We start from the raw sequence: 14,839 nt of genomic DNA, 5'->3' as shown, positions 1-14,839 counted from the left end.
TCCAATGCGTCTCCCTTTAAAAGAGATGTAGCAAATTGCTCTTCAGATGCCCAGAACAGCAATACCTGACCCTTTGTTATGTCAAGAAGGACCACATAAAATCACAGAAAAATAAGATTGGATACAAATACTCAACATGACACTAAATATAGTTCTCTGCCCCAGTCTATTTCTACTTTTCCCAAGTTCCCACAGGCTGTTTTAAAGATCCTCAGAGTGAAACTGGGAACCTATCTAAGAAATAGGTGCAACTTTATACCTACCACTGCAAACTTTTTTCCTAATGTCCTGTCTAACATGAAATTCTCATCCTGAAATTTTGTACATGTACTTCTTATTTTAGTGTATTACAGAAAGAGCAACCAGATTCCCTTACTCTGTGCAAAAGTGCTTATCCACACAAAACCTGTGATATGTCCACTACTCTTTTAAAGTTAAAAAACTGTTGAACACTCTTTATCAACTCTGCCCTCTCTATATATATATATATTTGTCTCCTTTAGACTCTTTCCAGACGATGCCTATAATGTAAGATACAACAATCTTATGTTTTTACAAGAGCACAGTACTGTTGATCTATGTTCCTCCATTATGCTTCTAAATCACTTTATGTAAAACTATCTTTTCCACATGATTCACTATGTTGTATTTGTACAGCTGGCTTTTCCCAAGTGCAGTACATTGTCCCTGCTGCCTTTCATCCAACTTTTCAGAGCATGTCTTCAATATTTCAAGACCATTTTAATTCTAATCTTGCCTTCTGAAACAAGTGCAGTTCTTCCCAACCTCACATCATCCTCAATGCAATAAGTGTGCCACCATGAAGGATGTTAATGAAACTCCAAAAAGCACATGGCAGACTTATGTGGATCCCTGTTCTTTCTGTTCTGATATTAATAGCATCTCACTGAGCATGTTTTTTAAGGAGTTTTGGACCTATTCTATGATTATTTTCACCTCAACCATGTTTCTCCTGTCAGCTTACAAAAATGTCCTGTGAGATTGCTATAAAGCCTTTCTAAACTAAAGAAATATGTCATTCAATTCACATGGCTGATATTCTGCCATAGGCAATTATATTTGTTTCACATGGTTTTTCCTTTAGAAATCCGTATTAGCTCTTACTGACTTCCTTGTTTTCTTCCAACTGCTTACAAAAGTTTATTTTGTTTATTCACCACAGAATTCTTTCAGGGAAATAAGTTAAGCTTACAGTATTCTAGATATATTTCCCTGATTTTTCTTGTTCTGTCTCCTTCCTCCTTTTTTAGACTTCTACTGTTTTCCTGCTTCCCACCCACTCTCCACAAATTCCCAGAACTAATAAAGTAGCTGAGATGAAGGCTTCAGTGTGCTCACAAATATCTCTGGATGGATGGATATTCCAGCATTTCCAAGGCCTTACTGAATTGCATTAATCCAAGGGATTGGGAGAGGAATAGAATTTAGGCATTGCATTCTGCTTCCAGACAACAATAAAAAACTGAAAGCAGTCCCTGGTTTTCAAAACAGTGTATTAAACAGATCACTCATGGAAAGAGATCTGAAACAAGATGGAAACAGATCTCTTTTAAAATTCTTAGCATTCCTTATAAAAGCTTGAACATCTAGAAGTGATTCTTTTGCACAGCATTTCAAGATTAAATTAGATGTACTGCTCAGTGGTAACTGCTATTTAACCTGTGACTGTCAGGACATCCACAGCCTTCTCTATTAGTAGCCTGAATTCCTCTTGCAATATAAAGAATAGAACTTTCCTAGCTTCCTTTATGTTTAAGAAATCAAACACTACCCAACCACACAACAGGCAGATTCAGTGGAGATCACTCTTGGGATTCCATTTTTCTGGGGATGTCTGGTCTTTCCCTCAATTCTGTGATACAGTGCAGGACATTCCGACTTCTGGAATCCTGGTCTCCTGCAGGTTTCCGTGGAAAGCTCAGTACTCACCAGGTGTTATTTCTGTACAGTGAATAAAAGGTAAAAATCTTGTGGCTCAATATATACCTTTCCTTACAGCAAAGAGGAGATTATGTTATTCAAATTCTTTAAGTGAGCCAATTTCCCAATAATGTATAAAATCCACTCAAGTTTACTCCAAATGACATATTCTTAAGAAAATCTCATAAAAATTGACAGGCTGAGGAGAAATTCAATCAACTTTCATGTCTACCCTGAGACGGAGAATTGTGTAAACTTAAACTGCTCCAAATTTTAATACACACAAGTACATGCCATTACTGAGCCACCAGGAGCTGAAATAATTGGGTTCTCATAATTCTATCCTAGACCATCACTAAGAGGTCACCTTTTTGTTTAAAACTGAGCTGGAAAAACACAAGCAGTGTAAAATCTGTGTTAAATGAATCACTTTGGGTAACTATCTGTATAACAATTATAATAAAAAAATAGGATTTCTGCTCAGAAATCACATGCCCCCTGAAAGTGACAAGAGCCCAGCTCCTGGAGGCTTTTTCTCCTGGGCACCAATACTGTTCATCACATCATCACTCTCATCCATTCTTCTGACATGAGTCCATTTAAACTGAATTACTTCCTTTTTTGATTGATACTGTATTTTAATTGGTTTTGGTTGGGGTTTAAACAACATCAGGCCTGGAAAAGTAATTTTTTTCCATTTCTCTTGTCCCTGAGGAGTTTATACTAGAGACATGCTCTCAACCAGTAAGAGAGGTTGTAAGTCCCGAAGACAATATTAAAGCAGATCTGGTTGTTCACTAAAATCAATAAATTAATGTGTTCTGTTAAAGAAGTCCTATTACATTGATTTTTGAGCTTGAGCTTTGATTTCTTCCCTTTCTCAGAAACCTAATTACTCATTCTTACTTTCCCACTGCTGATGTAAGACAGAATCTCAAATTCCTTTTGTTCTTTTTTAATTGTATTTATTTTGTTTATTAGATATTGTGGTGAACTTTCAGCTTCAGAGTCTTTGAAGCTGTTTCCTGACATTTTCGTGGCCTGTTCACAGACAAATGGCAAGATGACCAGAAGCCTCTTAGATCTTTCCATTACTCAGTAATTATTTTTCTTATCTCTTTTCCTGGGCACCACCTTGCTTTAAACAAGAAACTTTGCAAAGGATTTAAAATTGACTGCCATGGTGATAGGGCAGATGGGTCTACAGAAATATGCAGCCTATACCTTATCAAATGTGTTAAAAAAAAGGCACCTTAAAGAATGACTTTGGGAAAATAAATAGGTAAGTACTACAATTTACGATAGTTAGCCATATGAGCTTTTTCTCTTTTGATGAGGATTCCTTTCCCTTATCTCCAGTGCAGACTGAGATTTACAAAAGGAAAATTTACTGTTGTGGAATACATATAAACTGATCATGCTTTGGAATTATTGCCTAGTCAAATGTATCTTGGGAGTAAAAATAAAGAAAGCTATAAGTAGCTACAGAACTGATTTAGAAAAAAATTCTTTCTCCTGTACTGTATGAAAGTATCTTTTATATACTGGAGATTAGCAAGAGTAAATTATAGTAGATCTGGGAACACAACTATTTTCACCTTATATTGCATATCTCTGAAATTAATCTCAGATATAACAAAAAAAAATCCAAAACCAAACAAAAAACAAACAACCCAACAAAAACAAAAAAAACCACCAAAACCGGTCAAACTGTTTATAATATATAGATTTATCAAGATAATTGGATTTTACATTTCAGACACATCATCTTTTAAGCAACTAAAGATCCACAAACAACCCAACAAAAACAAAAAAAACCACCAAAACCGGTCAAACTGTTTATAATATATAGATTTATCAAGATAATTGGATTTTACATTTCAGACACATCATCTTTTAAGCAACTAAAGAAGATCCACTCTATGGAAATACACATAATACACCAATTCTTGACAGGAAAAGATATATTGGTTGGAGATATGATCAGAAAAAAGTTTTTACAGTATAGTTGAAAAAATATAAGTCATAATCACAAGGAAATAGAGTAATAAAATTGTATAAGAAGATAACAATGTTCCTTATAGGGAAGACAACTGTAAGAATACAGAAAAAAAGGACTTCTCAAACAACAATAATAAACTTTTCAGCCTTTGCAAGCAAGTGAGATTCTGCTGATTTCTCAGACAGAATGAAAACTCAGATTGTGGTTAGCTCACTTCAGTATTTTTGTTTGTCATAGCTAACATCAGAAAATTACTCAGGAGGTGAGGAGACAGGAGGTCAGGCAGTGTAGGCATTGTTAATGATGGAAAGATAAAAGAACTTGCTGCAGTCAAAGAGGCAATAAATGTCTGATGAAGGCACCATGTCCTTTCAAATAAAAAAGAATAGGAAGATTTTAAGACACCATTTTCAAAAGAAACTTGACTCCCTCATAATAATTCATAAGGCAGTAGACTTAAGAATAATTTCTAAAATGTCAGAAATAGATCAAGTCTTGACCACAAAGATAAGATTTTATCCTTCCTGGTTGCCTGCATAATAAGAGGCAAATCACCTAAAAATAAAGTTCTCACAGGTGGTCACTAATTGGATGCTTTTAATTTTTCTAATCTTGACTTGGAAGCCCGGGATCCGGTTTGAAAAAATAATGAAAATTTACAGCTGCGGCTCATTAAAGACATAAGTTATTTAAGGACGAGTACAGCCAGCTCTGGCCACTCTCCATGGCCTGGAACTGAGCCATCTGAAACAGAGAGACAGACAGACAGACTCAACCTCTGAGAGGAATGCTGAACACCGGTCATTGTAAAATTGAGAAACTGAACCTCAAAGACAAAAGTAAAATTTGGCAAGGCAATTTTCATACTTTTGTGCTCTATTACATCCCAGCTACTAAACTTTCCTGGATTCAGAAGTGACATATCCCCTTCTTTCTAATTATATTTTGGACCAACATCTCTCCATACTGTCCTTTTTGTACCAGAACTGTTATTTCTTTCTCTGTATTTATTTTCGTAGCCCATGGTGGGAATTAAAAATTCTGGAGATAACTCTGGGAAGGCCAGTCCTGATCTACATGAAGAAGGCACACCCCAACCCGAGCTTCTGCACTGCATTCCTCAAAATTTAATACAGGAACAAATAGGTGTAAATCTTCACAATACATAATGCCAAATATTACAGACAAGAAGAGGAAATCAGTATTTTCAGAGTAAGAATGAGTAGTATGCCAAAACTGAGGTATACATCCACATGTCAATAACATGTGTTGTTCTTTGGAGGAGCACCATTCATCAGAATAATTGGAGGAACACTTCCAGGGAAAAAAGTGGTGTCCAATGTAACTGTAGTCATCATACACAATCACAGGAGCCCATTTAAAATTACAAGTCTGGTCTGGAGAGGTCAAAAGTGATTAACTGCTTACTGAAGGTGCCTATTGCACGTACTTAAAAAGTAACTTAAATTAGATTTCTAATACTTATACAGCTAAAAACATATACTTGATGATACTGAAAGAAAAAGGAGTTAAGGCTATCCACGATATTTGTCCCTTTTTAACATTTTTCTGTAATCCAGCCTTTCAAAAACCTAAAATTGAAGGGTTTCTGTATACCATTAAAAAAAAATATTATTCAGAGAGCAGCCCAACATGTGTAGAAAAAATTAACAGAATTTTATGGGCAGCGCCAAAGTTACAAGATTAAATTTCCATATGGCACACGTTACTATGTCACATTTAATCTTTTTCTGCTGATTTCAAGGAAAAGTCATATTCAGTGACACAGGCAATTACATGATGCCCAATCATTCCTGCATTGTATATTCCATTCGTTTTTCTAAACAACATTCCATAACTTACACAATTGCAGATCTTCTCATTACCACAACCAAATTTTTTATAAATAATTTTTTTCCCCATGTCTACAGGAAACTGTCAAAATATCCATGCTATAAAAATTTTCTCTTAAAAAAGAGAGGAACAGTTAGAATGAAAGAACATATCTGCATGAAGTATATGAATATCAGCTCCATATTTTATGATAGTATTGATTATATAATTAGGACAATGTCCCGAAGTAATTTTCCTTTTAATTTAACAAAATTCCGTGTTTTGGTATTTGGTCTAGCATGTCCTCAAATGATTTTACAACCTTTTTCGTATCTGCCACTTCTAATTTTATATTTGATAGTTTTTAGGTTCTATTTTAGAAAAAGCGTTAACACAGAGTTTTGCAATCATCAGAAATGTTATTCAGCTCACTAGCAGATTAAGTGGTGTTTTGATTTCTTACAATGTTTACTCTATTAATTTTATTTCTGGCAAATTCAAAACAGGAAGGATCCAATTTTGACTAAAATAAAGGCCACAACTCCAGAGCCAACATCTCCCTATCCAAAGGAACAGGGACCAAACAAAGAAACAGATGCAATAGAGTCTCACAATGTAATGATGCTCAAGGACACAGTCAAGCCCTCAACTCAACAGGACAGGTAAGCATATTATCTGTGATTTTGTGAGCCATCTCAGTGACTCAAGAGGCTACATTGTACTTTGAGGTAATCTTGTGATTAAGTGCATTTTGAGTCAAGAACATAATGTACACTCAATCACCAACATAAAATATTTATCATCAGTATTTTGCCAAGGCTGGGAGAAAAAAGGGTCTTTGGATCTGAGCATCAGGTCACAGAGAATTATTAATCCAGAAAGGGCCTGAGTTATTGGAAGAGGTTGCCCAGAGAGGTGGTGGATGCTCCATCCCTGAAAACACGCCACGTCAGGTTGGGCAGGAGCTCTGAGTAACCTGATCTAGTTGAAGAAGTCCCTGCTCATTGCACAGAGGTTGGACTAGATGACTTTTAAAGGTCCCTTCCAGCCCAAACTTTGATTCTATGGTTCTAGGGCATCTTTAGGTCTGGCCCTATAAAAAGACATTCTAGGGAAAGATAAAAGAGTGCAAAAGCTGATGAATCATCAGTGACCCAGGTCAGCCACAAGTGGCAATGCTCTTGTTAAAAGTCCTCTCTGCTTTCCTGCTCTGTCACCTTCCTGCCCCACCCAACATACACAGTCACTCAGCCCCCTAAGTCAGACTGTAGCCAAATGCCACAAACTGTAATCTCTCTGTCACAGTTAAAATTTGTATTTTTCATAATTCTTACTACTTTTGTTTCCTCGATTTGCCTTAGTGCATTTTGCTGGACTGCTTTTAATCTATTAATCCATTTTACATCTACTAATGCCAACTAAAATAAAACATAAGCAATGAAAGAACAGGCCCACATCAAGCCTGCACAGGTGAACTCACCCTGGCTGTGTGTCATCAGTCACACAATGGTACGTAAAAGTTCCAAACATCTGCACTCCCAGAATCCCATACAGGAGAAGAAAGAACAGAAGGAAAATTGAAACGCTCCATATTTGCTCTCCAGAACGCCTGGCAAAAAGATAAACAGGTCACTGAAAGCACAGGCAATGTGAGGCCTCCTCTGAAAAGAACAGAATCTATGTAATAGAAAATATGCTCATGCAAAGACAGCAGTATTTCATCTTGCAGAACATTTCTCATTAAAAGTGTTCTCTCACTCTGTGCACAAGTAGAAAAGGGGGCTGTAATTTTTTTATAAGCCCTTAAGTCAGGGTAATTAAACCATCTGAAAACTGCAAAGGGTGGCAAAAACACCCAAATAAAAAAATCTGGCTTTTGTAAAATAGCATTTAATGACTCACGCAGATCAGATATGGTAATGAAATAAACTTGATACCGAATAAAGACTTAAAACTCTTTCATATTACCATGACATGTATTTTGCCATTACATGCTGCACCAAGCACACTTACACGTGTTTCTTTGCATCTCTGTAAACACACCAATATAAGCATACTAGTAACTGGAATGGTCAGGGCATATGCTCATGTAATGGTATTTATAAATATTATCCCATTAAGGGTATTCACTTTGATTATTAAATGCCATATTAATGGAACAGAATTTACTGCCATTTGTTGAAAATTGCTGGCTACATTTATTAGCAAACATACATTAAAATTTATTTAAACATTTGAAAGTTCTGATTGTTTTCTATAAAATGTGATGATTCCTTGAATATAGAAAGGTGCAACAATTTTCTGGCTAGAACTAAAACTCAGGAGAAAAATGCCCATTAAGCATGAAGCGTCATTGATTGACTACACAGTCAGTCTTCCAAGTCAAAATTTAAATAAGCTTTGCTATTTTTCAGACAACAGCCTTACTTACTTCAAGATATTTGTTATCCTAGTTCTTGGCAGCTCAAAACGAAAATATATTCGGAATGCTCGAATCATAATGAGTGGTCGTGGAATCCGTAACATGCCCCAAGGTGACATTTGGTCAACTATTTCAGCTATTTCAAACACCTACAGAGAAAAGAATCAGTAGTTTGTCTTGAAGACCCTGTCCTTCACCTGTGTTCACTTCCAGAGCTTTTGAAAGTATTAATACTATACATGTTTTTTATTTTAATTTTCAATCTTGGCTTACTTTACAGTTTATTTCTACCACACTTTTTAAAAAGAAAAGTATTAGTAAATACTTTCATTCACTTCTAAATTACCCTAATGAAAATCACTAAATATACTCTGCCCATGTTCATAATGTTTGAGTCTCAAACAACTCAAGAAGACTGCGCAAGCATGTGCCAGCTGCCTGTTTCCCTGTTTCTGTCCTACTCCACACGTTTCCCACAACATTGCTGGAAGTATTAATATAGTTCCAATATGAAAATCAATATCTGTTAACATTGCACAGCACTAAGGTTTTTATTGTGATATAAAAGTACATGTACACAGACTGTCTATGAATTGCAACATGATTATAAATTCTCCATTTAATTCCAAGTGCATGACAAAATTGTACATCATCTCCTAGATTCTACTTACAATATAAATTTCAGCCAAGGCACAGAATAGGGAACCAGTTCCTCAATACACTGACAGGTTATGCACTCAATAGAGTATTTAGCTGAATGATTGGGTGCAAATACCTTGTTTTAATCCTGGTCTCTCACTCAGAGAGTAACTGCTTGATTTAATGTTTGCTCAAAGTACTAAGAAAATTGAGAGGGAACCTGACAATGCATAAACTGGGTAATGTACAGTTCTTATCTGTAACAATCAACCTTCATTCTGCATGTGTACAAAGTGTACCAAAGTCTCCCCTGTGTAAAGCGCAGAAAATTACGTGTCTTAAATTTGTCAGAAATTTTATAAGTGTCTAACAGCAATCACTACAGAACTTTTATAATCCTTATGCTATTGTAAACTCAATGTCAGAGTTTTCTACCTGTTCTTATCCAGAAAACATGCTACAGTTAAGGACTGATTGATTTGCAGGAAAAAATGTCACCTATACCTTAACTCTGCAATTTTTTGCAATATGTCCAAGTTCCCTTCTTTATAAAAATTTATCAAACTGTTTCCAAATGTTTTGGGGTTTTTGTTTGTTTTTGTTTTTGTTTTTGTTTTTGTTTTTTTTTACTGTGCTTTAACATGAGCTTTGTTTTTTTTTGTTTTTGTTTGGTTTTTTTTTTTTTACTGTGCTTTAACATGAGTTTTGGAAATTTTTTGTTAGGTATGAGTGATTCTACATGAAACCACTCCATTCACTATATCATTACAACTACAGAATGGCAAACATCTACCACTGGAATAATTCTCCCTTTAGGTGCCTGAGCCAGTCACCACGGCACCCTACTAGACTCAGTGGAAGGAAATGAGCACAACTATCATGTAGAGTAAGGGAGATATGTCTCTCTGAAAATGCTCTTTCTCTTCCTGACTGCACAGGGCTTATGTTAACAAGCTTCAGATCAAATAAGAAAAAATAATCAAGATAAATTCTACTACAAATGTAGATATGCTGCAATGTGCAATTATAAATCTGTTGAATTCAGCATGTTTTTTTAAAACAATTAAATTTAATTAATTTTAAAACAAAAATTTAAAACAATTTGATCCATGTACAAGTCTACTTCCATACAACTCACATTTATTTGATTGTGCCATGTGTTTTCAAAATTAAGGAACTATTAATTGTAAAAGGAAGTGAAATGATTACCTGTAAAACCAGTGACACCCAAAGACAAAAGACCATGAATCCATCAAACACACACCAACGATCCTTTACATAGGAGCTATCACCCTACAAGAAAGGAAAGCTAAGAGGTTAATTTTTGTTAATTGTCAGAATTTACAAACACCATAAACAAGAGCTCTTGGAAGAGCTCTTTAAAAGTGCACAGCTCTTCCAGTGCACTTTTAAAAGGCCACTTTTGAAAGACTCCAAAAGCCCAGTATCTGGATCAGAATATACTGGAAACATATATACACATTGTGTGGGTGAATAAATACTAACTTCATTCTTGCACGATATTTCTAAGTTTGTGTCAAAAAAAAACCTCACAAAGACTGCTGTAAACAAAAAAATCACAATATACACATTGTGTGGGTGAATAAATACTACATTCTTGCACGATATTTCTAAGTTTGTGTCAAAAAAAAACCTTACAAAGACTGCTCTAAATCAAAAATCACTCAAAAAATTAACACTGGACTTACTTTTCCATTGTATTTCGCATTATAAAATATTTACACAGGAAGATCAGTGTAAAATGCTGGCAATCTAGTACTGTGCTAGCCAATTATTTCAGTACTGTTTAACAGTTTTAATTAAATCAGTATCATTTTACATTCATTTCTTCATAAGTTTTCAATCATGTTCCATGCTCTAGAGAAACCTCACTATTTCAAAAACACTTGAGAGTAACCACTGTAACATCAGAACATGGTTTTGGTAACAGTCCAATCCAGAGATCATTCCTAAAAGACAGCATGGAGAATTCTATATCTAAGCTCAGTTTCCTTTATTCTGCACTATTCTCAACCTCTGCTCCAGTTTGCATGTTTCAATATCCTCATGTTCCACACCATTCCTGACAATATGCAACACAGGCCCTCAATAGCAAGCTATAAAAACACTTCTTTGTTGGGCTGCTAATGCCCCACACTTCACTTCAAACACTGAACTCAAAAATATCTACATTTATTAGATAGATTATGGCTGAGTGTTAGACAGCTTTGTGTACTTCATGGAGCACAGAGGAAGTTGGAGAACAAATGCATGTAGAAAGATGAAGCTTGTTGAAAGGGAGACTAGACAAAAATACACCTAAGGAAAGTGGATATCCCATTCATGTAGAAACATATGCAGAGAAAATGACAGAGCAACTCAGGGCACAAAATCACACCTTTTAAAATTAAGTTTTCCCACAACAGATTTAATACACCCTTCCCTGTCTTATACACTCTTTGGGTTCTTTTAAGTGATCTTCCAGGTGCAAAGGGCAATGTTTGACATCCATTTTTCACAGCTATAATTGGGGAAAAATTATTGTCATGTCTCAAGAATCTTGAAGCCATTGCTGGACTTTGGCCTCATATGTGAGTCCTGGCTTTATAAACATTTTTCTTTATCTCAGTTATAGTTCTTTCGATTTTTTTTTTAAGTATCAGCATTACCATTGATTCTAAAAGCACAGACAAGATGTTTTGTTTTAATCTAATATTTTCAGTGACATGCACTATCCTAAAAATGATTTATTATTTCTTGCAGTAGGCGACAGCATGATATATTGTGCAAATAGAGACAAAATAAGCTTTAAAAATTTATTTCAGTTGCAAAAATTCCTCAGGGTAGAAGTGAACTGTTAAGAAATCATGAAAATACAGTAAGTGATTTTCAAATCAGAAATACAGGACAAAGAACTTTGGCACTATTTCCAGACAAAGATTTCCTAACGCATAAGGATGTTAAAGTCCTCAGTTCAAGAACTATGAGGAGGAAGACTGCAAATCAGGGAAGAAACAAAACAGGAACTTTTTCATCATATTTTTAGCCTGTCATTCCTGAAAAATGTAGACTTAGTTCCCCATGTAAACTCTGAGCTAATCAGTTACTCTTCACTAAGGGCTGAGAGAACTCAGCTATTTAGTGGTTATGCTCAGTACCTGTGAAGCAGAAACATGTTATTTCTCCACAGAGATCACCTACCACACTAAATCTCTTACTCTGGAACAAATCTCCAATGAGATTTGAATCAACATGCTACTTGAGTCTTTCAATTGTGGCTCTGAACAAAAATGCTGATTGGTCTTTCTCTTGCTGAAGAACTCCTTGACAACTACTCTTCTTCTCTTAAGCACCCTTTGTCTAAACAAAAGGTCTTCCCTGAGTTGTGCTGTGCAGATCTGAGCATAAACTTAGGCAGGAGTTCCTCTATTCACCCTCCTCTGAATAACCCACCAAGTTCTCACTGAAAGCGAAATCTTTTTTTAGAAATCGCTTTTTCTCTCCACAATAGTTGTGGTATGATTGAAGCAGCTTTGCTGTTTTCTCCTTACAAAGGAAAATGTCATGACCCTTTCCAGTCTTCTCACCAGTCAGGTTGCTGCACCAGCTCACTGCTCTGGCTGTCACACCCAGCCTGCTTCCACTACTACACCCTCCCAGTAAGGGTGGCTTTCAGTGGGTCACCCACAGAAACTCAGCGCACCTGAATTATATTTGAAAGAACTACTCCTTTTAGGAAGCTCCTGGCTCTTTCTACGTTGATGTAGAGAGGCTTTGGCTAAATCCTATTAATGCCATTTACCATTTGTCTGGCTGTGGATGTGGTGGAGAATCTTTAATGCTTTTATACTGTGTATTGACATGTGGATGTTAGTTGCTTTTGGAAGCATTTTTGAGGCTTCCAACAGCACATTCTGCTTAATGCAAAAATCAGAATATGTGTACTACTTCCATGAAAAATCTAATTCTGGCTAAACACAGGCTAGTACTTGTTATTAATAGCAATGAACAGTGAATTTCATTCACATTTGAAAAAAATCTTTAGGCTGAAATACCACATTCTTGGTCAATGACAGCTCTTAGACTTGGAAAGGAATACAAATAAATGGCATTTAAATATCTCTGGTGACATCGTACCTAAAATAGCTGAAGTACTGCAATGTGTTAACCCCACAACCTTTTTTTCATTGTATCTGCTGAAATCTGAGAATTATTGATGAAGTTTCCTTTAGTATTTTTTTTCTGAATGCGCTATTCCAGAACATGAAGGAACTGTAGACAAGAAGCCTTGTGCAGAGACTAATCAAAACCTCTTAAAGTCATTAAAATATCTGACTTCCTACTGCCTACAGTAGACAGTGGAATCTTGATGTGCACAAGTCCTGAAAACTTCTCCAGCAACACAGTTTACAGCCTATCTAGACAACAAAATCATTTGCCACTCCTCCAAAACAAATCACCATAAGGCGCCAGAAGATCCACTTTCTCAACTGTGCTGAAAATATATTGCTTTCGTAACTATGCTTTAAAGATAAAATGCCTATAGCCAATATTAGGTGCCCTGAACAATCATTATACGAGTTCAAAGGGGAAAAAAATTAAGACCTAACACATTGAAAATGTGAGTCAGTACAAAATACAGAGAGAACCACACATAGAACTAATAACGCTTGGGGCAATCACTCTATGAGAGCCATTACAGTTTAACACACATGAGAAGGGAAGACTAGACAGACTGCAATTCTTTAATAAACGCTTATTTCATTATCAACCTTGCTGAAAACAAAATACTTGATGAAATTAATCCCCAAATTGCATAAAGCAATCTGCTTGTCTGCTAATTTTCTCAAGCAATTTCAGTATCTCAGTGGTAAGGTAGACAGCTTAGCTAGATGATAGCACAGATATCCCTGAGGTAATTTCTGCCCCGCTTGTCTCTTAACACCTCAGGAACACCTTGAGAGGAACAGCAAGTCCCTGCAAATCAACAGCCCCCTCTGCCTCCTTGCTTGCCTTCAGGAATTCTTGTTTCCCTTTCATCCCTGACTGCAACCTGTTCTCTCAAACCTTCCCTCCTGCCTCTTTCCAGCTGACTCTGTCTGAAAGCTAAATAAAAAGTAATATGATATTTGCCCTGAACAATCAGATTTACCATCATTTGGAAAGGAGTCCTACAGTGTTGGATCTCTCATTAGAACCCTAGACTCTCACTTTTCCTCACAGTCTCTGACAAACAGAAGAGCTGAAAGAATGTGGAGAGACCCTCAAGCTCAGTAACAATGGGCTACTGTGCCATTCTGTCGCAATCACTGGATCCTGCTTGTGCTGGTAGTGGTAAACAGAGCACATCATCAACTCTGGTACACCCTTCAGATCATCCTGTGGGCTACTTTGTAAAGCACTACAAACAAGCATTTATGTGCAGAGGCTGACATTTATGGAGATTTTAGGAGAAAAAAAAAAGAGAAGAGGATGAAATAGAAGGAATAGAGGGAATAAGAATTTGGGAGTGTATATTTTTTCTCCTCCTAACACTGTGTTCATTATAACAGAAAAAGCAAGGTAGAAGAGAGAGCACAGCTGAGTTAGGGAAACCAGCCTTCCCTCCCCCACTGTCTGACTCCATACAAACACTGCTGGGCACAGAGGTTTCAGTGGGACACAAAATTAAATCAGAGCTCAAGGAAGCACCTTGCCTAAGCTCTCTCTCCTTGCATATGCAGATACATATGCACACACAGAGGGTATGTATCTCCTACCTTGCCACAGTCCATGCATATATTCTTTACATTTTTATTTCAGCTTTAAACTTTTCCTATTTACTTAAAAACCTGCAGTTCATAGTCTTCTGAGTAGCAGAACAATATGGACAATACAGTCCAGCCCCCAACATGACAAACACTTTCTATGTTTTATTCACACAGTAAAGACAATGAAGAAATATGGCCTAATCAAGAAGGAAAACTGCATCTGACTGTACTCAATTCTTCTTTTCCATCCTT

General features: G+C 36.2%; 1 protein-coding gene across 5 annotated transcripts in view; it reads right to left on the bottom strand.

Annotated features, from left to right (window-relative positions):
* Nucleotides 1-14,839, bottom strand: part of NALCN (sodium leak channel, non-selective) — a 228,454-nt gene that overhangs the window by 187,968 nt on the left and 25,647 nt on the right. For all 5 annotated transcript variants that reach the window (XM_039730481.1, XM_039730485.1, XM_039730483.1 and 2 more), the window contains 3 exons: nt 10,047-10,130; nt 8,208-8,347; nt 7,257-7,385 (listed from right to left, as the gene is read on the bottom strand). In XM_039730481.1, coding sequence (XP_039586415.1) covers nt 7,257-7,385; nt 8,208-8,347; nt 10,047-10,130 — 353 coding nt within the window. The remainder of the gene's footprint in view (nt 1-7,256; nt 7,386-8,207; nt 8,348-10,046; nt 10,131-14,839) is intronic.

This window comes from Passer montanus, unplaced genomic scaffold (assembly GCF_014805655.1).
Source record: "Passer montanus isolate IOZ18808 unplaced genomic scaffold, ASM1480565v1 scaffold72, whole genome shotgun sequence".
Classification (NCBI taxonomy): domain Eukaryota; kingdom Metazoa; phylum Chordata; class Aves; order Passeriformes; family Passeridae; genus Passer; species Passer montanus.
This window is presented reverse-complemented; position numbering and strand designations above follow the sequence as displayed.